Source organism: Dipodomys merriami, unplaced genomic scaffold (genome assembly GCF_024711535.1).
Source record: "Dipodomys merriami isolate MVZ:Mamm:240054 unplaced genomic scaffold, mDipMer1.0.p SCAF_19, whole genome shotgun sequence".
Classification (NCBI taxonomy): Eukaryota; Metazoa; Chordata; class Mammalia; order Rodentia; family Heteromyidae; genus Dipodomys; species Dipodomys merriami.
The window spans coordinates 18,005,295-18,030,500 of NW_027203270.1; the positions used below are offsets into that span (position 1 = coordinate 18,005,295).

The 25,206-nt window shown below is 50.8% G+C and overlaps 1 protein-coding gene across 3 annotated transcripts in view; it reads right to left on the bottom strand.

Moving 5' to 3' along the window:
- The window catches only part of Pemt (phosphatidylethanolamine N-methyltransferase), a 74,072-nt gene that overhangs the window by 35,133 nt on the left and 13,733 nt on the right, over positions 1-25,206 (bottom strand). For 2 of the 3 annotated variants that reach the window (XM_070026782.1, XM_070026783.1), the window contains exon 2: positions 24,748-24,855. In XM_070026782.1, the coding sequence (XP_069882883.1) occupies positions 24,748-24,855 (108 nt within the window). The remainder of the gene's footprint in view (positions 1-24,747; positions 24,856-25,206) is intronic. The other variant, XM_070026784.1, reaches the window with a different exon arrangement.

A 25,206-nucleotide genomic window follows, 5' to 3' on the forward strand; every position in this document is an offset into this window, starting at 1 on the left:
CTGGGTTCTTCCTGCTCCCCCAGTAACTTGAATCCCTACTTCCCAGACTACTTTTCATCTGGGAAGCAGGAGTCACTACTGTGGTGTCACAGAGGCCGGTGAGGCCCAGTCCCAGGTGGAAAGGCTGGAAGGAGGCCAGGATCACCAGCTGTGGCTGTGGGGGTGTGGCCAAGCATGCCACTGCATTAGTCCTTCATCCCCAGTGACCTGGTCTTTTCATCCTCTGTAGCTCACAGACTCTGCCCAATCTGGGTCTGCTGTAGTAGCAAGCATGGGCCCATTTCCCAGGTAAAAGCTCTGTGCTTCAGAGAAATGGAGTACAAGAATGCACAGCCCTGGAAACAAGGTGGGGACTGTGTCCAGGGAACCTGTAGCCTCATGGTCCAGCTGGACCTGGGGGCCAGCTTGATCTGCCACTGCTGATGGGTTTCTTCCAATCCCCAAGGTTCTAGGCCCAGCTCCAAAGCCAGCCAGATAGGCCAGGGCCACCTAGAGAGGCCCAAGCATCACCTGCCTGGCATTACCTACAAAAAGGTCTTTTCAGGCCAGTGAAGCTCCTTGAATATTAGCACTAGGCCAGAAAGGCACAGCTAATCTTGTTATTCTTTAAGGTGAGCACTATGCCAGAGAGAATTATTTACCTAATTGAGCTCCTCGAAATTAATCTAGAAACAGGGACAGTGCAGTGTCTTTGGGCTGATGTGACACAACCAGCAGGACCCTGGCCTGGGACAATGAGTGCCAGCTCAGGTAAGCCTCAGGAGTGTGCCCTGTGCCCTTGGCCCACCTCAGCCTCCTAATATTATCCCTGGGACATAGCTGATGCTTTCCACACAGCTCTGGGTACCCACAGACTGGGAGACACCTCCTAGAGAAAGCTAAGCCAGGTGAACAGCAACAAGGACACAAACAGATGCAGAGCAGGGATATCCAGTGTTTTGTGGGAGTATCTTTCACAGAATGAGCGGATAGCTGGAACCTTCCAGAAATGACAGCAACCACCCAGTCTGCAGGATTCTGATGTTGGGAGGGGCCTAGGAAAACAACTCTTCCTGGTGGCTTCCCTGCTTCCTCAAAACCCATTACATTCAGTGAGCTTTCCCAGGCAGGCATTCCTAGAGAGCAGGTTAGAATGCAGACTCTCAGGCCCCATTCAGAGGCTCCAGCCTTAAAACTTCCATTTTATCCAGACCCCAGAGCTTGCTAAGAAGAGCCTAGCCGCCATTCCTCCAAGCAAGAAGGGCCTCACATACTCCATGACTCATAATCCTACAACCATTTTCAGGGCCATAAAGTTCTTCTGAAGAATTCTCACCACAGCTCTCCTCTTCCCACAGTTCCCAGTACAGAGGAAACATTTCAAAACCATAGTAAGGTAGGATTTCTCCCTCCACTTCCTGATCAACAGGTGTGGGTCCAAGAGCCCTTTCTACTACATCAGACACTCCACCCATGTGAATATTAGGCAGAAGCGCTGACATCTCAGCCACCCAGCTCCAGGCCCAAGACCGTTTCCAGCTGCAGTCTTTCCACCAAGCTACGTACAGTTAGTTGTGATTTGGGGAGGAGGGAGCAGCCAGAATGTCCTGGGGATGAAGGATGAATTCTTCCTGAGGCAGTCCTCCTCCATCTCCTGAGCAGCCAAGGTACTTCCTGTTCCAGAAGGTCATTCAGTGTCTTTAGCTTCTTTGTAAGGAGAGCCACCATGGGGGTGACTAGCCTGTTCCTGAGTCCTTGTCAAGCAGTAACCCAATGTGTTAGTTTACCATTAGTATCTTCAATACTTGGATAATCTATTTGCAAAGAGAAAAAGTAGCCATGGCTCATACCTATAGTCCTAGCTACTCAAGAGGCTGAGATCTGAGGTTTGTGGTGCAAACTCAGCCCAGGCAGACAAATATCAAGTCTGAGATACTTATTAACCAGCAAAGCATCAGAAGTAGAGGTATGGTTCAAGTGGTAGCGTGCTGGCCTTTACATAAATAAAACCAAGCAAGAGTGCAAGGTCCTGATTTCAAGCCCCAGTACCAGCATGAAGAATAAGTTTATTTCACCTCATTTTTCTAGAGGTTTCAGTCCTATCTGGTTGACCTGGTTGCTTTGGGTCTGTGGTGGCACATCATGTCAAACTTTTAACACATGGGAGATTATTTGGGAAATATTTAGCCAAACCACTGCCTGTGTTTAAAGGCTGACTTCCAGAGCCAGTCAGGCATCATGTGGCCTGTCAGGAAGGGCCAATGAGGTCCTTGCGCATGGAGTCAGATTGTTTGTCACGCTGTAGGCCACAGAGCTTACAGGACTGTGGTCCTCCAGGCATCTCATCATCAAGTGTCCTGGTGTACCTGTACCTGCTCTGACAGCTAGGTGTCCCATGGTCTCTGGCACTTGCTCCCTAGAGGACCCTGCCCCCTGCCTTCTGGATGCCTACATGGCACAGTGGTCAAGCAACGCTCATCAGCCTCCACATGTGCACCTGTCCTGGTGGGTCTTGGCCCTAGAGCCAGACACTGGAGCAGACACTGCACAAGCCACCCAATCTATCCTGGCCTCATTTCCTCCAGCAGACTTGCAGCTGAGGCCCGGACAGACTCCTCTAGCCCCTCCCAGGGCTGGTACATTCATGACTCATTCATTCATTCCATTCCAGAACAAGCCCTGCTCTCTCCTGCTCCCAAACTTTTGCTCAGAATGTTCTCTTTTGTGATAATGAAGTTACGCTGAAGTAGGAAATGTCCTTAGTTTTAGAAATGTTATGAAGTGTTGAAGGGGGACATGTCCTGACATCTGTGATGTCAGCAAATACAAGATGTTCTGGAATCTTGGTGACAGTCTTCCCTACTTGTCTGTTGGCTTGAAATCTGTCCATGAAAAGAAGCCCCCTGGTGCCTGTACCCATTCCTTCCCAGGCTCACCCTTTTTGCTACAATCTCTTCTCTCGGGGCATCTGCCTCCTCCACCTCTCCGCTCTCCAGACCCCTCAGCCTCCTGGCCTGGGCCTTGCTTGCAGCACAGCATCTTCGGCACTTCCATACTCATCACACCTCCCAGGCCCTGCATGACCTTCTAGAACTCTACAGATGCACTGGCTGAATCCCTAACAACTGAAGGGTTGATATAGCCAATGCCACTTTGTACTGTGTCTCCTGCAACAGATGCTGACGTCATCTAAGGCCACCAAAGCTATCACTATTGGGGAAAGGAAAAGAATGGGTGCCTTACAGGGCAGGGAAGGGTGGGAAAGAGACCTACTGATGCCACCCTGCCCTAGCTTTGCCAGGTTCATCTCTTCTCCACAGCCTGGGTCCCTTCAGATGCTGGCTCTAATGGCCTAGGAACCCTAGTCCATTTGATGCTCCAGCATCAAACTGGAGCCACCTGGGAGCCAGTCCAGTGATCCAGCGTGGGGGCCATGGACGTAAGAAGATAGGAACAATCTCAGTGCTCAGACACTTGCTGGATGGGCCAAGGCCAGAGAAAGAAAATCCTGAGATGAGAAGACAACACCCCCAGGGCTGTAAGCAGCCATGTGAAACACTGGGATGGTGCCCACACAACCTAGTTGCCCATCCGCCCACAGTGTCCTGTCTGCAGTAGACAACGTGTATCCAGCACTAGGGGTGGGGGAGCAGGGGGTACATCATTGCCCTGCTGCTGACTTGGCACCCCCCACCCCCTACGCTTCAAGTATGCTCTCCAGCAAAACAGCAAGGCCAAGGAGAACCTGGGACAGAGTAGGTCCTGGGGGGCCTGCAGGCTTCTCAATCTAGAAGCAGGCCATGAATTGCCAATGAGCTCCTAATAACTGCTGAGTTTCAATGCTGAAGCAGGTCATCTCATTATCCACCCAGCTCCCAGCGGCAGCCCCAGCCAGGCTGGCGTGGCTCCATTTACTGTGAGCCTGACCATTGAGCTTAGTGCTCCTGTCCTTTCCCAGGACAGAAAAGAAAGATGTAATCTTGAGTTTGCAGGAGTCTCAGCAGCTGCAGAACAAAACTAAGGACGTGCTCTTCTGCAGCACATAGGGTCTCCTAATTTCCATGCTTCCAGCACGCTCAAACACAGTAGCCCCCTCTTCCTCGTCCTCCTCCTCCCCTTCCTGGCACCCAATGTTCTCTATTAGCAGCTCCACTGTTAATGCAGGATAATGAAGTCAGGAGAAGGCATTCCACGGGTGAGGAGTTCCACTGGCTCATTCACACCTGCTGAGGTGAAGGGATGCATCTGCCAACCGCCTAGACCCAACAGCAAGCCAACACCAGGCTCAGGCACCCCAACAGCTGTTGTCAGGCAATGTGGGAGCCACAGGCCAGGCACCAGGTGCAAAGGAGAACAAGTGAGAAGGAGCCTCTGTCCTCAGGAGGTCTCCTGTTATGCTGGTAGAGATCTGCTTGCCCAAGAAGGAGAGAAAGGTAACTTGGAGTAGGGACAAACAGGGAGGCTGAGGCTCAGGCCAAGGCCTGAGGAGTGAACAGGGGATGTCACACAGAACACAGACATGAGGGCTCTGCCAGTTGCTCTAATCTAGCTGTCATGTCACCCTGTTCTCTTCCCCATGTTTCTGCTCCCCAGAGCATAGGCAGCTGAAGTAGGGGAGGAGGGGGCGGAGAATAAGCTCAGACTTTGTATTTAAGAGAGATGTGACAAGATAGAACAGAAAAATCTACATTTTACCATATCTCACGTCTGAAATCTGGGGTCACCATGTCCCCAATCCTTGTACCAGGCCCCAATCATCTCCATTCTCCTCATGGCTCAGACAAAGCAGGACAGGAAATGGAGCCAAGGAGCTGGCTAAGCTGTGTATGACTAAGCCTAGCCAAGTCTAGAGCTCTGGGTGTCCTGTGCTGGGCCGGCTGGGCCAGACGATGCTGCCTTCCATCCACAGGGAAGGGTCAAGTGTGTGTGGGCAGCGTGGCAGTCAAGAGCCATACCTGGGATCCAAAGTAGTAAGGATTACAGAGGCTTTGCGCTAGAGGGGTGCCTATCCTATCTGGCCCTCAAGGAGTAAGGATGCTGAAGCATCCCTCCAGATTTACAATGGATACAGCATTGAACAGCAGGCTAAGGAAAACCTGACCTAATAGATGCCTAAGTGCTGTGTATTTGACACCAGCAGCTCTCTAAGCAGCCAGCCTTCTCTAGCAAACTCTATCTATATCTTGGGGTTGACCCTCTGCAGCAATAAGCAGATGGCCTGTCACATTTTAAAAAACAGCCTCGCCAGGCACTGGAGGCTCCCATTTGTAATATTAGCTACTCAGGAGGCTGGAATCTGAGGATTGTGGTTCAAAGCCAGCCCAGGCAAGAAAGTCTGTGAGACTCTTATCTCCAGTTTACCACAAGAAAACCAGAAGTAGCACTGTGGCTCAAATGGCAGAGTGCTAGCCTTGAGCAAAAAGAGCTCAGGGACAGTGCCCAGGCCCTATGACCAACAACAACATTTAAAAAAATAGCCTTTTTTAAAAAAAATTGTCCATCATGGGCCTTGAACTCTGGGCTTGGGCACTGTCCCTCAGCTTTTCAGCTCAAGGCTAGCGCTCTACCACTTGAGCCACAGTGTCACTTCCAGTTTTCTGGTGGTTTATTGGAGATACGAGTCTCACAGACTTTCTTGCCTAGGCTGGCTTTGAACTGCGATCCTCAAATCTCAGCCTCCTGATCTTGTTTTTTTTGGGGGGGGGAGGGACGTCCAGTCGTGGGGCCTGAACTCTGGGCCTGGGCGCTGTCCCTTCAGCTCTTCAGCTCAAGGCTAGCACTCTACCACTTGAGCCACAGCGCCACCTCCGGCTTTTTTCTTTTTGCTTATGTGGTGCTGAGGAATGAGGAATCGAACCCAGGGCCTCAGGCATGCAAGGCAAGTGCTCTACCACTGAGCCACCTTCCCAGCCCCCTCTCAGCCTCCTGAGTAGCTAGAATTACAGGCATGAGCCACTAGTGCCTAGCGCCTTTTTATTTTTGAATACTTTGCAATTTCCTGAAGAGCTGGAAAGAGACACACAGGGGCTCTATAGGCCTCTACCCAGCTCCTTACAGGTAGTGCCTCACATATCCACAGGCTGTTTGTCATGGACTACAGCAGTGACAATACATCCATCCTAGGAGCAAAAGCAATGTTCTTTTGTTGGATGTGGAAGTTTCTCAGTTTTCTAGGCCGACAGATGGGAGATGCAACCCCATCTAGCCATGCCACCCAATGCCTGCTTGTCTATACCTGCTCACAGTTTCTCAGAGGCTCCCCAGAGACTGTGCAATGCAGGGGGTAGGGGTAATGGAGGAACAGAAAGGACAGCCTGCTCAAAGAAATCTGATCGCCCCACCCACTTTTCACAGTGTGGTGTCACTGTCCTGAAAACAGCAAAAGGACAGCACGCTGGGCACAGGGACGTTGTCTCCTTGCTGGGTACAGCCTGGCTTCCAAATACGGTGTTCTGTGCACCTTGTCTCCTCCCCCACCAGAACATTCCTGTGACCCTCAGAGGACGGGGGTGTTCAGGCTCTGGCGCCCAAGGGAGGGGCAGGAGAACAGCATGCTCTTTGCCTGTTCCAGGCCGCTGCAGCTCAGGGTCTCTGGGGATGAACTAGTCAGGTTTAAGCATTGCAGGTGCAAAGCTGGAACAGAATATGAAGCCCCTGTACTCCGGTGCGTGCATCACATTCACAAACCATGCTGGGACAGCCTGCTTCAGGTCACAGGGTCTTAGTCCATCAGGAACACAGTCCCTTTCCCTGTTCTGTCATTGTCACAGTATTAGAAGTTCCAGGTCTAAAGGGAGACCCTGCATAGATCGGTACACATGGCAAAGGAATAGCATAAGGTGGCTACTTCAGCTCTTTTTTTTTTTTTTTTAAGCAGGCTGAGTTACAGAATAGACATGATAGAGTGCTACATAACCATGAAATGAAGATCTGCAGATGTCAATGTGGAAAAATCTCCATATACACTAAGGGCCCTTGCTTGGCATGCCTTCAAGGCCAAATCAGAACATGATCTAGCACTTAGGAAACACTAGTAAATGTCAGTTGTTGTGACATGGTCACTGTGCAGTTTGTAGTACTGTCGAATCTTCATCACACCCATATATCACCTATTGAAAATTGTTTAAGCAGGGCACTGGTGGCTCCCGCCTGTAGTCCTAGCTATTCAGGAGGCTGAGATCTGAAGATTGCGGGTTTTTAGCCAGCCCAGGCAGGAAAATCCATGAGACACTTATCTCCAATTAACCATTTCCAGGAAACTGGAAGTGGTGCTTTGGTTCAAAGTGGTAGAACACTAGCATTGAGTGAAAGAGTTCAGGGACAGTGCCCAGGCCCTGAGTTCAAGCCCCATGACTGACCAAAAATAATTTTTTTTAAATTGTAGTTACTGAAGAGATAACTAGAAACTTAACAACTCTGTCCCTGCTGGTGTCAGGCAGGTGGCTACAGAGGGTGGCAGGTGTCCATTAGCTAAGTGTGGCCAACATGGGCTATGGCCTCCATGCTCTTAGCCCCACCAAAGGTCATAAATGAGATGCAGGAGAACTTGTCTTGTTCCAGCTATCTGTGATTTCACTTTACACTAGGTTCTACTAACCACATGGATGTCCCAAATATGACACGCAGCGGCAGGAAAGGAGAGAGGATGGGTAGGCACTGGGCCCTGTGAGCATCGAGACATGGTGGCTGATGGCAGGTCAGAATCACAGAGCACACACAAGGCTCCAAGGAATTGATATCAGGGTTACTCATGCAGGTGCCAGGGCCTGAGTCCCAGTGGTCCTGATGGATCTGCTGCTGGTGACCCCCACATCATCATGGTGTGGCTGGATTGAGGAGGTCAGGGAACCTATGCATGACTTGGAAAGACTAAACAAAACAAAATAATGAGGGACACTGGACGTTTCACTAAAAGCTGGAAAATTGTCTGGTACAAAACATCACTCCTGAAGGTCCTAGATAAGCAGTGCTCTCATTTACTTGTGACCCAAACAGCTACCACAGTCCCTCCCTAATCCTCCATCTCTGTGTTCTGCCCCATGGGGAGACAGGCCCCTATGAGTAAAACATAGCTCATCTGTAGGGACCTTAGACAAAGTTCGGGTGGTGATGGAATTATGCCTTGTCTCAGGGCCACTGTGCTCTGGAGGCCCCCAGGGACAAAATACAAACATGGTGGCCCTACTGGACAATGTGTCCTTTCTCACATGGAAAGGTGCTCTACCTATAATCGCCAGAGGTCAAGGCCATGCTGTCATTCTTCTTTCTTTTTAATTATCCTGCTGCCATCTGGAGAGGGACACCTGAGGTCTAAAATTAGCATCTCACACCTGACTTTGCAAGCTCCCCCGTGGAAGAGGTGTAAATCCTCACTCAGGGACATTGTCTTCTGAACATGCTGCTCCCTCTGCCCTCTTCCCCTTCACTCCCCTCCAGGATCCCTGGGTGCGGGCCACCTACTGAGGTGGGCTGGGGATTCAGTGGAGGCCTTCAGACTGGGGCTAGAAACCTCCTTCTTATATACCAGGACCACACAGCTTTCACCCAGGTGGGAGGGCACCTGGTGGGTGGGGGATTTGAAAGGCTTTAATGTCCCCACACATGGTATTCTTTGCAGACCCAGTACCATGGGAAGAGGCTAATAGCACTACCTCTTGAAATCCAGGCCATAAAGTCAGACACAGGGACAAAGAACAAGGTCAAGGTCAGAGCTCCAACAACTCTCAGACATGCAGCCCCACCCCTACCTAAAATCCAGTCACCTCCTTTACCTGTTACCTGGCAGGCAGCAAGGAGGTGCCCCCAGGTGTCCATCCTGGCTCAGAGAACAGCACCCTGGGCTTGGCTGTAGACATTTAGGAATGCCTGCCCACCCAGAGAAGTCTGGCACTAACAAAGACCCTGGGGGTATCTTACCTCTTACTGCTGGGGTAACTCTGGACAGATGCTCTCTTCCTGGAATACTTTCTTCTAAAATATGGGGATGAACTTTCTAGAACTGCCACCTTTTAGGCCTGCATCACCAAAGAGGGAAGGGTAGTGGCCTGTTTGGCCAGGCCAGGACTGGGCAGCTCCAGGGCCAGGGGTTTGAATCTGAACCTCTCTCTCCTTTGGCCCTTGGGACTCTACTCAGTGTTCTGGGTATCTTTGAAAGCCCACCCAGCCTTTTAACTGTGCACACTGACCACTGATATCATCATGTACTAGGAGCCCCAACAGAGCAGGTAAGGAAAGGGGTATGTTCTCCCTGGCTGAAGTCAGGTGTGTTTTGTTACCACACGTCCTCTGGGTGGAAGGTCAACAGGTGGTAGACTGCCCCCATTCCTCATTTTGCCCAGGAGTTGTGGATGCCGAAGACCTACAGGTGATGTGCACTATTGTTTGGGCATGATGTGTCCCCCAAGGGTTCAAAGGCTGCCAGCTTAGGGCCCAGAGTGGTGATGTGAAAGGTGGTAGACCTGTAAGAGGAGGGACCTATTGGGAGGTACTTAGGTCACTGGGGCCATGCCCTCAGAAGCTCTCATGGGACCCCAAAGCTCATGAGTCAGTTGTTATTAATACAAAAGAGGACCAGCCGGGTGCCAGTAGCTCACGGCTATAACCATAGCGATTCAGGAGGCTGAAATCTGAGGATCATGGTTTGAAGCCAGCCCTGGCAGGAAACTCTGTGAGACTCTTAACTACAATTTACCACCAGAAAACTTGAAGTGGTGCTGTGTCTCAAAGTGGTAAAGTGCTAGCCTCAAGCAAAAAAAAAAAAAAAAAAAAAAGCCCGGGGACAGCACCTAGGCCTTGAGTTCAAGTCCTGCAACAACAACCAAAAAAAAGAGGACCAATTCAATGTTGTATTAGGCAAACAGTTCCTGAGTTTTAGAAGTATCAGGCACCCAAGCTCAGCAATGAACCTAACACCACTCCCTCACCAAGAGAAGGCGAGACACAAGCAGGATCCACGCATGCCAAAGGCAGAGGCAGGCAGGGCTTAGACCTCAGCACAGGGTAAGAAAATGACTAAGGAGCTCAGAGGCAGGTAAGGGAGCTCTACCCAGACCCTAAGTTTACCAAAAACTCCTGATCCTCCTGATCCTCAAGGTACTAATTTGGGGTTACTTGCCAGGAGTCCCACTGCTTGAGAGAAGGGCCCAGAGCCACTAGAACATCACTTCCTTGAAGTGGGTCCTGTGGGCCTCTAACACACACACACACACACACACACACACACACACACACACACACACACACACACACACACACACACACACACACACACACACGAGACCCTGAAGCCTCTCCTCCCTCCTCTTAAAGCAGCAGAAACTAAGAAGATAAAAGGCCTTTTATTGCTAAAAAGATTCTCTGGGGACCAGGGGTGATGCTGTTAATGGGATCCTAGGATGCATTTGCAGACACACAGACTCATAGTGCTGACCTGCACAGCGGGCTCTCATCTTTACCTAAGAGCAAGACAGAGGGAGACAGCCAGGAATCCCTCAGTCCTGGCAGATCTCAGAACCCTGCCAGAGGCATTACTGGGTCTTCCTCCACCTCCCTCCAGCTATGCTTCTCTCAGAGCCCTTGCCCTCCCCACAGCCCCTCATGGCCTCTGCACAGTCTGCAGCTGACCCTTATTACCTGCCCACTGTGCCCCACCTGAGACATATCCAGCACTGGCCACCTTTCCTCCTGGGATTCTGCTGCATGAAGCACAAGCCCACTTAATCATCCTTAACTACACTTGGTAGTCTTTGTTTCCTGGTCCCTAGCTTCTTTATTAAAAGGAGATGAGGAGCTGACAGTAAACAAAGGAAGAAGAGGGGGCTGGGAAGTTGGCTCAGTGGTAGAGTGCTTGCCTTGCATGCATGAGGCCCTGGGTTCGATTCCTCAGCACCACATAAGCAAAAAGAAAAAAGCCGGAAGTGGCGCTGTGGCTCAAGTGGTAGAGCGCTAGCCTTGAGCTGAAGAGCTGAGGGACAGCATCCAGGCCCAGAGTTCAGGCCCCACGACCGGACCCAAAAAAAAAAAAAAAAAAACAAAGGAAGAAGAGAAGCAGAAAATGCTGGTGCACAAAGAGCCCTGCAGGGCATGCAGGCTAGGGACCAAGGTGGTCATGGACACTCAGGCAGGGGTAGCCAACGGGGGCTGGTCAGCAGACTGCAACACAGGCTCCTTGGGCATCTCTAATGCTAGTAGCATTACAACCATCACAACAGTGCTGTCCCCAGGCAAACACTGGGGAAATGGCTGCTGAATGAGTAAAGATCTAAAGCAAAAGGCCAGCCATAGTAGAGCATATCTATAGTGTCAGCTACTCAGGAGGCTGAGGTGGGAGAATCTTGTCTCACAAGCAAAACAAAGCACCAAAGCAAATCTCAGTAGGACTGAGGTTTGGGGATGGGTCCAGGGCAGTACAGTGTTTGGTGGGCTGGGCCAGGCACCAGAGCCCCAAGTGGGTGAGTGGCACTTCAGTTGGCTTCCTGATGCATGCAGAACCATCAGAGGAGCAGGAGGGGACCCTGACCAAAGCCCAGCTGAGCAAAAGGCTGACTTCCTACCCTGCAAAGGTCTCTGGTCTTTTATGTGTGACAGGATGATGAGCCTCTCTCTTGTGTGCCTGGGGCTTGGGTGCCCACCAAGAAAGCTGTCCATCAGAGGTCCTCTGCTATTTCCAAATGTGTCTTGACTTGCCCAGCTATCCTGTGAATCCCTATTATGGCTGTAGAGACCTTCTTCCTGAGACTGAAGGCAGCTCCTGTTTGCTCACTTCACCCTGTGTCCTCACAGCCTCAGTAAAGCAGGCAGCCATTATCACACACTCCAGAGGCCTCATGACCCACCTAGTGCCACAGCTAGCACATGGTTCAGGCCAGGCTGCCCCCTCTACACCCTCCTGGCAGGACTGGAACTATTAGGGGTAGCCTGAGTGGGAACTATGTGTGTAGGCCCTGCCTCCAGGTCAACATCTTTGTGTCTGTTTCTCAGAAGAAGAAACTGAGGCTGAGGGTAGGCAGCACCAGGACTGAACAGAGACAGCCTATCTAAGGCCAATGCTGAGGAAGGGTCCTGGCATGCACAGAGGGATGGGTGTGTCCTCGCTGGGAGTGAGATGCTGCAGTTGCTCAGAGGAGGGTGGGGTTAGGATGAAGAGGAATCAGGTAGGCATGTGGGGGGACAAAGGGGCTGGGACGGGTAAGCACTGGGAGATGCTGGTCACTGTAGGGGTACGACTCCCAGGTAAACCTAAGCACAGGGTAGCCACAGAATCCTGAGGGTATGAGCTCCCATGTAGCTACCCCTCCAGTCAAGAGACAGGGAGAGAGGCTAAGGGGGTGAGCTGGCTGCTCCCAGCCAGTCAGAACTGTGATTGGGACTGGAGCCAACTGCAGGCTCCCTGTCCAGTGCTCTCCACCAGGCAGCTCTGACCCTCTGAGGTCATCACAGCAGTTATATTCTCCTCCAGGCAGCTCCGCGTGGCCGAGATGTGGCCTCACCTGGACAGTTTCCTAGGAGACTGTGGTTGAGCTGTGTTTCTTGTCCAGCAGCTTCTGCACCTGACCTGGCCATGGGCTAGTTAGTTCCTGATAAAGGCAGACCGGAAACCTTCCAGCATATGAGAGGAAATGGGTGAGTCCAGGGGAGGCAGGGGTAGAAGGTTCACAGATGAGCCCTGGGCTAGGTGGGCCTATGTGGAAGGCAGGCACCAGCATAGTAACTGACCCCACCCATGCCATCCCCAGCTGTGGGCCAGGACCTAGGTCCTGCCCTTGGTACACACACAATCTGAATCCATCACCAAACAAAAACCAAGGTGGGTGCCCAGAATGGTGGCACACACCTGTAATCTCAGCTACTTAGGAGATGAAGATTGTGATGATTGATGTCAGAGGCCATCCCCAAGCAAAAGAGAGAGAGAGAGAGAGAGAGAGAGAGAGAGAGAGAGAGACTTTATCTGAAAAAAATAACTAAATAAAACAAAGCTAGAGGCATGGTTCAGATCACAGCTTACTTAGCAAGCTCTAACAAAAGTGGCAATTGTCTGGGGAAGAAACTGAGGCACAGAGAAAGACATTAACTTGCCCCAAGCCCCACAGTCAATCAGCAATGCAGACTGGACTGAGACTGGCTGGTGCAAACCCACATCCTTACTAGCTACCACATGGAGCCCAGGGTATTGTAAGAGAAAGACCGGGAGAAGGAGCCCAGATTGGTGGGGGGAGCTCAGAGCTAAATCCTACAAACGTCAGCTGTTAACCAGTCAGCATCTGAGGAAAAGTCTGGCAGTGCCAAGAAGCAATGCAGTGATTGGCTGAGGGATCTCCAGAATACCAACATGCCCACACTTAGCCACCCTGTCCAATGCCAGGTGCAAGGCAGTGCCAGTCTCACCCTGTCATCCCTTTCCAACTCCACCCCTTCCCTGCATATAGCCCTTCACTGCCTTTAGCCAACCCTGAGTCCAGGCCAGGCATGGTACAAGTGAAGGACTCAGGACTCAGTAACCAGATACAGGGAGCCTGTTGACACCCTCTTCTCCTTTCTCTTTAACTCAGATCCTACTTACCCACAGAGGCCTCACAGCATCAGCAGGACCCATGTCATCACATGTTTACTTGGCACCCATGGGGTGGACTCTGGGGACAACAGCCATGCAACACTCACCATTGTGCAAGGTACTACCCTGAGTACTGTTCAAATGGCATGTCTTTCCTTTCCTTTTTTTTTTTCCTGTGCCATTGTTGGGGTTTGAACTCAGGGCCTGAGTGCTGTATCTTAATTGTTGTTTTGTTTTGCTCAAGGCTGGCATTCTACCACTTGAGCCACAGCTCCACTTCTGGCCTTCTGTTGATTAATTGGACATAAGTCTCAGGGTCTTTGCCACCCCAGCTGGCTTTGAACCATGACCCTCAGATCTCGGCCTCCTATGTAGCTAGGATTATAGGCATGGGCCACAGGCACTCACCTAAAGAAACATTTCATGTCCAACCTTCATCATACCCCTAGCAGGAGCAGCCTAGAAGAAGCTGGGAGTGAAACATAGACAGGCAAGGTCCGGGGCTGGATGGTTGGCCTGCTGTTTGGTCTAAGTCCTCTCTACAGAGGCCTGGGCAGGCTCCTCAGAAGAACCACACAGGTGAGATCCACAGCCGGAACCAGACAGCTAGGTTGATGTGAGAAGAGGCAACAGACTAGTGTAGAAGCTGCTGAGCTGGCTCCAGGCACAGACCTCACCCCAGCCTCCGCCACCTTTGTGGGGAACTGCTGCTCCCAAACCCACATGCAGAGGAGAAGCCAGGAATCCTGCCTGGGGCCCTCTGCTCAGAGGTCCATCAGCAGGACAAGCCTGTGTGTGCCCAAAAGCTAAGGGAGGGATGGGAAGAAGACCTACAACTGCATCAAGCTCCTGAGGATGACTAGGAAGGACTCGGAAGCCTGAAGGACATAAAGACACCCCTTCCATGTGGCTGCCTCACGTGGACAGCCCACGTGAGCCATTTCCCACAGGAAGTCTCACGTACGGTCAAAATATTGACACAGGCAAGTGCATACTGGCCTGGAAGTCAGACTGTTGGAAAGCTATTGTGTGGCACGTGCAGACAACAGGCTCCAGAGGGGATGGGATGGGGAAACTGGCAGCTAGTACTTGCACTATCTTTCTGCCAGCAGGGCCTGGCATCCAGGCCAGGCCATGCGGCCACGTGGGGCAACGTAACACACTCATGCCCTAGGTAGTGCAGGTGTGCATTTGTGCATGAGCATGCACTCGTGGGAGTATGTAGGGGGCAGGTGAGAGGGGGAAGCTCAGAGATCAGGAGCCCAACTGCTAGGCCCAGCTCTGCACTCACAGCTGTGTGATCCAGGCAAATGGAATAACTTCTCTGATCCACAGTGGCCATTTCTGTAAAACTTGGGGTGGACCCCTCTGGGGGCAGTCAAGTGGAACTGGCTCTGATCATAACGAGAACATAGTTAGCAGAGAATCATAACAATGACATACTGTGACTATCAGGGCAGAGCTATTCATCACAGAGCACTGGGGAAGCCACTGTCTTCTGCCCCTGTTCATATGGCTGCTTAGCCCCTTTACCACAGGCTGGATTTCCCCCCCCCCGCCCCCCGCCCTGCCATCCCACCCTCAAAGGCAGAGGGGATGATGCCTGGGAACAAGAAAGGCCGCTGAGTTCAACCAGTCCCCTTGCTGGCATCCAGCTTCCCAGGTAGCCTCACCTACCTGACAAGCGACAGACAGCAAATACAGCTATACACAGCCACACACACACACACACACACACACACAGAGCAACTTCTCCTCATCACCTTTCCCAGAAGAAAGGCACCACATCTTAACATCTTCCCCTTCTACGGGAAGGAAGCCTTGGGGGAAGAGAAGGCTGGTGGCCCAGACTCCCGCCCTGGACACATCATAACTAGGACAGCCTGGCTGGGGATAAAACTGATAGGAATACAGTGTTGACTTGTATGGTGATATAAGAATGAAATCATGACTAACATAAGCCAATATTTTTTTAATCCCCTCCTTGAAATTCTCCTGTAGAATCAAAATTGGCTTCCACAGTAGGTCCAGGATCAGAAAATAAACTAGTACTGCCATGACAAATAGTAGAAGTTCCTCAAGAAGCTAAAAATTAAAGATAGACCTACTGTATAATTCAGTAATTGCACTACTGTGTACACAGACAAAGGAAATGAAATCAGTAGGTCAAAGAGACACCTGCACTATGAACAACAGCTAAGATAGGGATTCAGCTCAATTGGATAAAGATGTGACCTATAAACTATGAGATATTATTCAGCCATTAAAAAATGAATGAAATCCTATCACTTATGGGAGAATGGTTAGAACTGGTGAAATAAGCCAGGTACAGAAAGGTACTCACCTGTGGAAACTGAAAGAATTTCTGTCATAGGAATAGAAAGCAGAATAAAGGTGACTGGAGGTGGAGAAGGAGAGAGGAGAAGGCAGGAAGAGGGGAGAGGAGAAAAAGCAACTACCAAAATAGTTAGGAGCTGGGCCTGGTGGTTCATGCCTGTAATCCTAGCTACTCAGGTGGCTGAGATCTGAGAAATGAAGTTCAAAGCCACCCTAGGCAGGAAAGTCAATGAGACTCTTATCTCTAATTAACCACCAGAAAACCAGAAGTGGCACTGTGGCTTGAAGTGGTGGAATGCTTGCCTTGAGCAAAAGAGCTCAGCGACAGCACCTAGATCCTGAGTTACAGCCCCACCACTGACCAAAAAAAAAAAAAAACACAGGGAGAAGCACTAGGTTCTGGTGCTCTACAGCATAAGAAAGTAACTATAATCCATAACTGTTTATTGCACATTTTCTCAGGAACTAGAAGGGAGGAGTTGGGAGACTCCCAACACAAGCAATGATGAGTACATAAGGAGATAGAATCATTCATTACTCTGACAAACAGAATATATTGTATCAAATTATCACACTCTACCGAATAAATATGTACAGCTATTATGTGTTGACTATAAGAAAACTGAAACTGCAGGCTGGGAGGGTGGCTCAGTGGTAGAGCGCTTGCCTTGCATACAGGAGGCCCTGGGTTTGATTCCTCAGCACCACATAAGCAGAAAAAAAAAGCCAGAAGTGGTGCTGTGGCTCAAGTGGTAGAGCGCTAGCCTTGAGCTGAAGAGCTGAGGGACAGCGCCCAGGCCTAGAGTTCAGGCCCCACGACCGGAAAAAAAAAAGAAAAAGAAAAAAGAAAACCGAAACTGGGATAAAAGAAAGAACACAGAAGGTCAGGCTCCGTCAAGACTCTGGTGGGTATCCCTCCTTAACTCCCAACATCTCCCTTTACAGCTAGAGGAGCTCTCCAGAAAGGCAGAAATGTGTGATCCCAGCACAGCAGGGGCTGACCAGGCCCAGCACCACCTCTCCCTAGAGCCATGTTATGCTCCTCCTCCAGGAAAGAGGCACCTTTACCCAGTCCTCCCTTCTGACACTGGGTCCAGCTCAGGGCATCTATGAGTGGTTCTGATCCTTCCCTTAGCTTCCAGGAGCTCTCAGACTGGGAGGAAGTAAACATACATTTGCCAGGAGGAGTGCCCAGAAGCACGGGTAGGCAGTGCAGGGGCTCAGCCAAAAACCAGGGCTCAGGGAAGCCTAGCTGAAGGAGGGCCAAGCAGCTCTCAAGTAGGGCAGTAGAAGCCTCTCTAGGAAAAGGGAACAGAATCTGCAAAGACATGGAGGCACATGCAGAATGGGAGTGAATCAGGTAGCTAGAGTTCTGGGAGATGTCACAGGAAATGCAGACCTGGGTCATGAAAGTACTTTTCAAACCAGGAGACCTAAACTGAAGGTGACCAGGATCTATAGAAGGTCAAAAGCACAGATGTAGCTCAATGGCTTGCTTAGCATGCATGAGGCCTTGAATTCAATAAGGGAAGAAAGGAAAAGGAGAGAAAAGGGAGATAGGAAGAGAAGGATGGAGGGAAAGGTCAAGGTCTGCTGGGAATACAGAGGATTTAAAAAAAAAAAAAAAAAAAGTCCCTCACCTGGTGCCGATGGCTCACACCGGTAATCCTAGCTATTCAGGAGGCTGAGATCTGAGGATTGTGGTTCAAAGCCAGATTGGGCTGCAAAGTCTGTGAGATTCTTATCTCCAATTGACTACCCAAAAGCCAGAAGTGAAGCTGTGGCTCAAAGTAGTAGAGCGCTAGCCTGGAGCACAAATGTTCAGGGATAGTGTCCAGGTGCTGATTTCAAGCCCTAGTACAGGCACAGAGAAACAAAACAAAACAAAAACTCCCCTGACCCCCCTATTTCCTCTCCCTTGCTCCTTATGCACAGGAAGGATCCCAAGAGATCATCTACACACAGCCAAGTGACTCCAGTTCCCCTGACTCCACGCATGCTCTTGTAGGGGGTGGCTACCTATGCCAGCCAGAATCGAAAACAGTCAGAAGGGAAGACATACTTGAACCTATTCCACCCAACATGCACTTCCCCCAAGATGTTGCAAGTGCAGGTTTAGACCATCAGGGACCTGGAGGCAGGAGGAGGCAGACTAATACCAGCTCCCTAAGGTTTGCCTGGCTTCGAGGGAGGAGAGAGCTCTCTCCCTCACTTCCTTTTGTCCTTGACTATGTCACTATGAGCCATCCTGGCCAAAAAAAAAAAAAAAAAGCTGTGTGCTGACCCAGTTTGAGACACCTTGTCATCATACTTCATCCTTCCATTATTGGGACACGACAATGCTAAAGTTAGCCCTGGTGCTGCCGGCCGGCACTGGCTCGTTTTCAGGTGGGAGGGGTCATGGGGTGGCAAGCCGGGCTGTTTCCAGCTAAAAACACACTTTTGCTGTCTGGCTCTGGCTCATCTGCCCTGGGACATCTTTGCACCTGAGCCAACATCAAGGGCCAAAAGGAGCATCCTGGGTCTCTCTTGACTTTCTCTGGCCATGGTCGAAGGCTAGACTTGCCATTAGTTCTGAGTGAATCCAACTTTGAGCATGGCATGATCAGAGCTAGAGGTTTGGGGCTGGAGGGGGTACCATGGTGCCTCAGGGGGCATTGGTCAGAAAGGACAAGTGGCTAGAAAACACCGTTCCCTCAGAGCCAAGGTCTCAGTCGGGCCTAGTGAGCCAGCTGGCTTCACTCAGAGAAAAAGTCTTTGGCTGACATAGCTTATGCCAGCCAGCCCAGTTCAGGTCAGCACCCACACAATCCAAGATGTGCCTGGCAGGGAAGGGTGTCTTCTGGTCCCAAGCATTGCCTCAGAGCCCACTGGATCCATGGCTATGCCCTGGGAGCAGGTTCGTAAGTCAGAGGGGAGCAGGGATCCACAGAGCTTAGTTCATACTGAATTCCCTAGCTGCAGGAGTGAGACAGATATACACCCATATCCATGCACATGCAAAATACAACACAGACACCTGCAGCCTCCAGCACACAAGCTGGGTGGCAGGCCAGCACCCAGGGTTCTCCTGCCACCTCACACATGCTCTGACTTTATCTTCCCTTGGGCTAACAAATCTGGCTCCCAGGGTATGGCCATGTACCCACTGGACTTGGGCCTGTGCTCCCTCCCTGTCTCCTCTCCCCTGCTGTCACTTCTTTTTTCCCTGATCTCACCTCTCCCTTTCACTCACCTCCTCATCCCTGTCCTCTGTTTCCCCATTACTTCCTCCTGGGAGTCTGGAGAGCAAATTGTCCTTTGCCTACAGCGCCATCTACTGACCAGCCACCCTTGAAGCGCCCTCCAAGGTAGCTGCCATCAGCCCAGGAGCCATGGGCCCTGGGAGTCAAATACCCCACCATAGATACCTCCATCCCAGATAATCTGGCCTCCTGGAGAGAAAATTCTCCTCTTCCCAAACTTGCTATCCAGATGAGGTAACTACTAGCCTGGACTGACCAGGACTGAGGGGCTATAGGTTAGCAGGATTCTCTAGCTACATTTAAAAAAAAAAAAAAAAGCAAACTGTCCTTGGTAGACAGATTAACTGCCCTGAAACAGACCAGGGCCAAAGCTGGGCCCTGCTGTGGTGTGAGAGTTGGGGCTACTCCACTCCTCACCCAGGAGTACCTAAAGAACTGCCCTAGCCCCTGGTATGCCCCTCAAGAAAGGAAAGCGGGGCAAGGTGTGGGGGGGTGCTGCACACTGTCCTTGAGAGGGGCTGGGCTCCCAAGGGAAAGCAGGACAACAATCACAGAAGACTCCTGGCAGGGTTGCAGGGCTTGGACCAAGGTTCTGGTCAAAGACAGAAACCCAGACAACAAGGGGAAGAGCCCCTCTATGTTCCCTACGTAACATCTGACCTTCTCCCACCCTTATCACAGCTTCCACTGCACACAGATGTGTGCTCCAAGAGAATGTGCGCATATAGCACAGCGCCTGGAACACATCAGGCCTCAGTATCTGCCAACTATGTGGGTGTCAGGCAGAGGAAGAGAAGCACACGGGGCAGAAGAGAGCCAGGAGGGCTGCAAGGGAACCCAGGGAGGCCGACATCAAGGACAGCAAGCCACAATGAAAAACTCCGCCTCCCCCTGGGGGTGGGGTCCCTCGGGAACAAGGGGAGGAGCTATCTCAACTGTGTAAACTCTGATACCCACAGTGGGCACCACCTGGCCTAAAGATACTGAAGCACTTTGCCAGCTATAGCCCAGACAGGCTCTAGAATAGATGGCCCAGCTCAGAGACCAGCCAGGATCTTCCTCACCACCAGCAGGGTTTGGCACACACTAAGGCCTCAATACATATTTGAAGAATACATGAATGAACCTCTTTGCTCTGGTTTGCTCGTGATTTAAGTGTGTCCCCCGCATACTCACAAAGATATGGAAGCGTGGTCCCTAATGTGGCTACATCATGAGGTGATGGGACCTCTAAGAGGGGCTTTGTGTGAGGTGGTAGCTCATGGAGAGCTGCCCTGGGAAGTGACTGATGCTGATCTCACTGGACTGAGTTAGTTTTCCTAACAATGGGTCACCCTGCACTTGGCTCCTTCTCCGTTGACCATTTCCTTTTCTGTTTCTCTGTCACATTTTTTTTTTATGCCTATACTGGGGCCTGGGCACTGTCCCTTAGCTTTTTTGCTCAAGGCTGGCACTCTAGCATTTGAGCCACAGCTCCACTTCTGGCTTTTTTTGGGGGGGGGAGAGCATTGGGGAGAAGTCCTGGGGCTTGAACTCAGGACCTGGGTACTGAGGTTTTTTTTTTTCCCCCTTAAGGCTAGCTCTTTACCATTTGAGCCACAGCTCTACTTTTAGCTTTTTTTGTGGTTAATTGGAGATGAGAATCTTATGGACTTTCCTGCCCAGGCTGGCTTCACACCACAATCTTCACATCTCAACCTCCTGAGGATTAAAAGCTTGAGCCACTGGTGCCCAGGTCCACTTCTGGCTTTTGCTGGCTAATTGGAAATAAGAGTCTCACAGGCTTTCCTGCCTGGACTGGCTTGGAATTGTGATCCTCAGATCTCAGCCTCCTGAGTAGTTTAAGATTATAGGCATGAGCCACAGGTACCCAGCCTCTCCAGCTCATTTTTCTGTAGATAGGAGGGGGTCCTTCCCAGGACACCATGTTATTTGGACACTGGCTACCAGGTGAGCCAGCTAACCACCCCCCCTTTTTCTTAAAATAAAGTATCCAGCTTCTAGTATAGAACAACAATAACAAATGGACCAATATATTCTTCAAGTACCAGTTTCCAAAGGGAGTAAGAGCAACATTTTGCTGTGGAGACTCATTGAAATACTTCATGAATATGCACTGTGCAAGGCATGTGTATGGTAATCTGTCCAATACCAACAATCAGTAAAATTTCATAACTGTTCTGTAAGTGCTTTCACAGATAGGGCTTCTTTCTTGTTCATAGTGAAGCTTCTCATCCCCCCCAACCAGCACCCAACCCCCTCCCACGCCTGCCCCCATCCCACTTCCCCTGACTCCAGATGCTGTTCCGCAGCTCCCCTGGGCAGCCAGCCACAAAACTGCAATGCTATGTTGCTCTTCTCATTCTGAAATGACTTTGAAGGGTTTGCTCTTTCCCCCACTATGACGATAAACTTTTTTTTTCAAAGTGAGGCAAATCAAAAACATATGACTGAAAAAAAAAATCACTAAGGGCACACACAGAAAGGCAAGCAGACCCCTCTCCCAGTCTTCCTGTGGGGCTGTTTTGTATGTCCTTGAGGACTAAGATGCGGCTTCAACATGAAGTGTGCGGTGGAAGGGTGACACTGATCAGACGCACTGTACTCACAAAATGAAACCCCCTTATAACTATGTAGGGTTTTTTTTATTGTGAAAATACCATACAGAGGGGTTACAGTTACATGAGCAAGGTAATGAGTGTATTTCTTATCAATCATTGTTGCCTCCTCCTTTGTTTCCCCCTACTGATCCTTCCCATCTCTCCCTCCACCCCGCCCCCCACCATGAAGGATTTTTTTTAAATTTATTTTTATTTTTTTGTCAGTCATGGGGCTTGAACTCTGGGCTTGGGCGCTGTCCCTCAGCTCTTCAGCTGAAGGAGAGCACTCTACCACTTGAGCTACAGTGCCACTTCTGGTTTTCTGGTGGTTTATTGGAGATAGGATTCTCACGGTCTTTCCTACCTGGACTGGCTTTGAACCATGATCCTCAGATCTCAGCCTCCTGAGTAGCTAAGATTATAGGCGTGAGCCACCAGTGCCCGGCAGGATTTTTTTTTGGGGGGGGGGTCCTGTCGTGGGGCCTGAACTCTGGGCCTGGGCACTGTCCCTCAGCTCTTCAGCTCAAGGCTAGTGCTCTACCACTTGAGCCACAGCACCACTTCCGGCTTTTTTCTTTTTGCTTATGTGGTGCTGAGGAATTGAACCCAGGGCCTCAAGCATGCAAGGCAAGCGCTCTACCACTGAGCCACTTTCCCAGCCCCCAGCAGGATTTTTTAAGAGAGGAAAATAAAATAAAATAGATTTTTGTTTTGTTTTGTTTTGTTTTTGGGTCCAGTCATGGGGCCTGAACTCTGGGCCTGGGCGCTGTCCCTCAGCTCTTCAGCTCAAGGCTAGTACTCTACCACTTTAGCCACAGCGCTACTTCTGGCTTTTTTTCTTTTTGCGTATGTGGTGCTGAGGAATCGAACCCAGGGCTTCATGCATGCAAGGCAAGTGCTCTACCACTGAGCCACCTTCCCATCCCCTGGATTTTTTTTTTTTTTAGTGCAAAACATACGATAGGAAGGGCCATCAGGAAATGACCAAAGGAGCTGTGCAAGATGGAAAGCATCCCCTGGACCTGCTGTGGGGGTAGAGTCAGGTGTTCAGAGGACAGGATCTATCTAGCTGTAAGCATAGCAGATGGAGAAGCCTGAGGCCAGGAAGCAGCATATAGGCCCTGGACCAATGGCCTTCTCAATAAATACCCTGCATTGCTTCGCTCTGGCTCCTGTGACAAATTGCCATAAACTTAAAACAACAGAAATGTATCCTCTCATGGTTTTAGTGGCCATTAGGTTGAAGTCTGTGCCTTTTTCCGTGGGGGTGCATAGGACAGTACATGCAGTGGAAGTGGGAGGTAATGGACACAGACAAGGTCAAGCTGACAGCGCTAAGCACTTTGGATGCCCATACTTGCTGAGAGGCCATGTCAGTGGGTCAGTGCTGACAAAACCCAGGCCTCACACTTGGAGACCCAGCCTTTTCAAGATCAAGGAGCAATCACTGCCTATTCCCTTACTCCCTGGCCTTGACGCTACCTCAAGACCCGTCCCTTCCCTCTTGAATAGATAGGTCCAGTGTGTTCAGGGAAGTGGGTGCAGCACATCCAGACTGCAGCTGCTGCTTTGAGATGAGCAGTCCCCGCCCCCATTGTGCTTACCCCCACAGGGAGAAAAGTCCCAAGTCATAAGCCATGCCATGTTCTGCCCCAGGACTAAGGGCTCACCTTTAATTAAAAAAGAAAGAAAGAAAGAAAGAAAGAAAGAAAGAAAAAACAGCCAGGAACAGCATGCCGCTAGTGTGGAACTCAGTCTTCCAAAGATTGGCCTCCGGGGTGATCACAGGATGTCCAATGCTCTGCCTCAGCAAGCCCAAACACTGGCTGAGCCCCAGTTGGACCTTAGCTGGACCCCCACCTTGACTGTACTGAGAAGGAGGCTGGGAAGCAGCTCTAAGAGCACCCTGCAGAGCTGGCCATGGCAGCCAGTGGGCAGAGACCTCAGCCTCTCCTACGATCAGTGGATCGTAGGCCCTATGGAAAGGCCACTGTAAAGCTGGGTGGCAGAGGGTCACACCTGTTATCCTAGCTACTCAGGAGGCTGAGATCTGAAGATCTCAGTCTCAAGCCAGCCTGGATTAGAAAGCCTATGAGACTCTTATCTCTAATTAAGCATCAAAAAAAGGCTGGAAATGGAGCTGTGATTCAAGTGGTAGAGTGCTAGCCTTGAGCACAAAAGCTCAAGGATAATACTCCAGACTGAGTTTAAGCCCCAAGGACTGATAGAAGGAGAAGAATAAGGAAGAGGAGGAGGAGGGGGAGAAGAAGAGGAAAAGGAAGAGGAAGAAGAAGAGGAGGAAGATGAGAGGAAGAGGAAAAGGGAGAGGAAGAAGAGGAAGAAAAGCCCCTGCAGGAATCAAATGTCAGTCTCTCTGGTCTCTTCTTCTCAAGGCTAGAGCCTACTACCCTGGCAGCTCCAGGACCAACATAGAGCTCTGTTCTGGGGACTCCAAATGTCCCCTTGTGCCCAGTAATGAGCTGAGCACCACTGCCTGCAGATTTCAGTCCGACATTGATTTTTGCCACCAGCAGGGCAGCCTATGGATTGGTATGCAAGCTTGTTTGCAGGAAGCCTCATATGGAGTACCCTCCAGGATAGGGTAGGGTGGGGGCCTCACAAGAAAACAGGCTGCTGGTATGATCAGTGGAGGAAGGAAATTCCTGACAGCCCAGGCAAGCACCTTCCTGAACCAGAAGGCTCCTGGTGTGGAAATTGGACCACTGCACACCAGCCTGGCTTCTTGTGGTCCAAGCAGGGCCAGCCTCTGCCGCCCTGGACCACCCTGACATCAGCCCAGGGTCACCTACTGGTGCCCAGACATTGCTGAAACCCCCCCTAAGGCAAGGAACTTCCCACAGTGTGCTTTCACAGGGTGCCCACCACAAGCAGGAAATAGGGAAGAAAATGGCGACAAATGGGAGGACAGAGCAGAGCTAGCTAGCCAGCTACTCATGCATTAGCCTGGCTGGCAACAGCAAGCCTCCGTAGACCATGCCAGGCTCGCCGGCTGATGGTACTGGGTGTACTTACTCACCACATTCCAGAAGAGTGGGTTGAAAGCAATGGTGAGCACAGCGGCCATAAAGCTGGGATCCGAGGGGTCTACGTAGCCAAGCAGCCGGGTCATAACGCAGAGGTCTGCCTGCGGGGGACAGAGCAGAGTCAGGAGGAGACTCATCCAGCACGGCCCCAACTGCCAGGACTGGGGGAGCCCCCAGAACTCAGAGATCAATCTGCCCTCTGGGAACACGCCAGGAGGCTCAGGAACATCCAAGTCTCATAAAAGGAAAGATTTAAAAAGAAAAAAAGCTGAAAACTGGTCAGCTGTGTCACGCCCTGGTAGGAGGGCAGCCGCAGAGGTGTGCATGGCGCTGGAAAAGGTCAGTGACTCTGAAGATGGAAACCTGGAACTCTCAAAGGGAAGTGACACCAAAGCTGAATGTGACTGGGGTCCTCCAGGATGAGGGGGCCTCAGAAACTGCCACATAAGTCA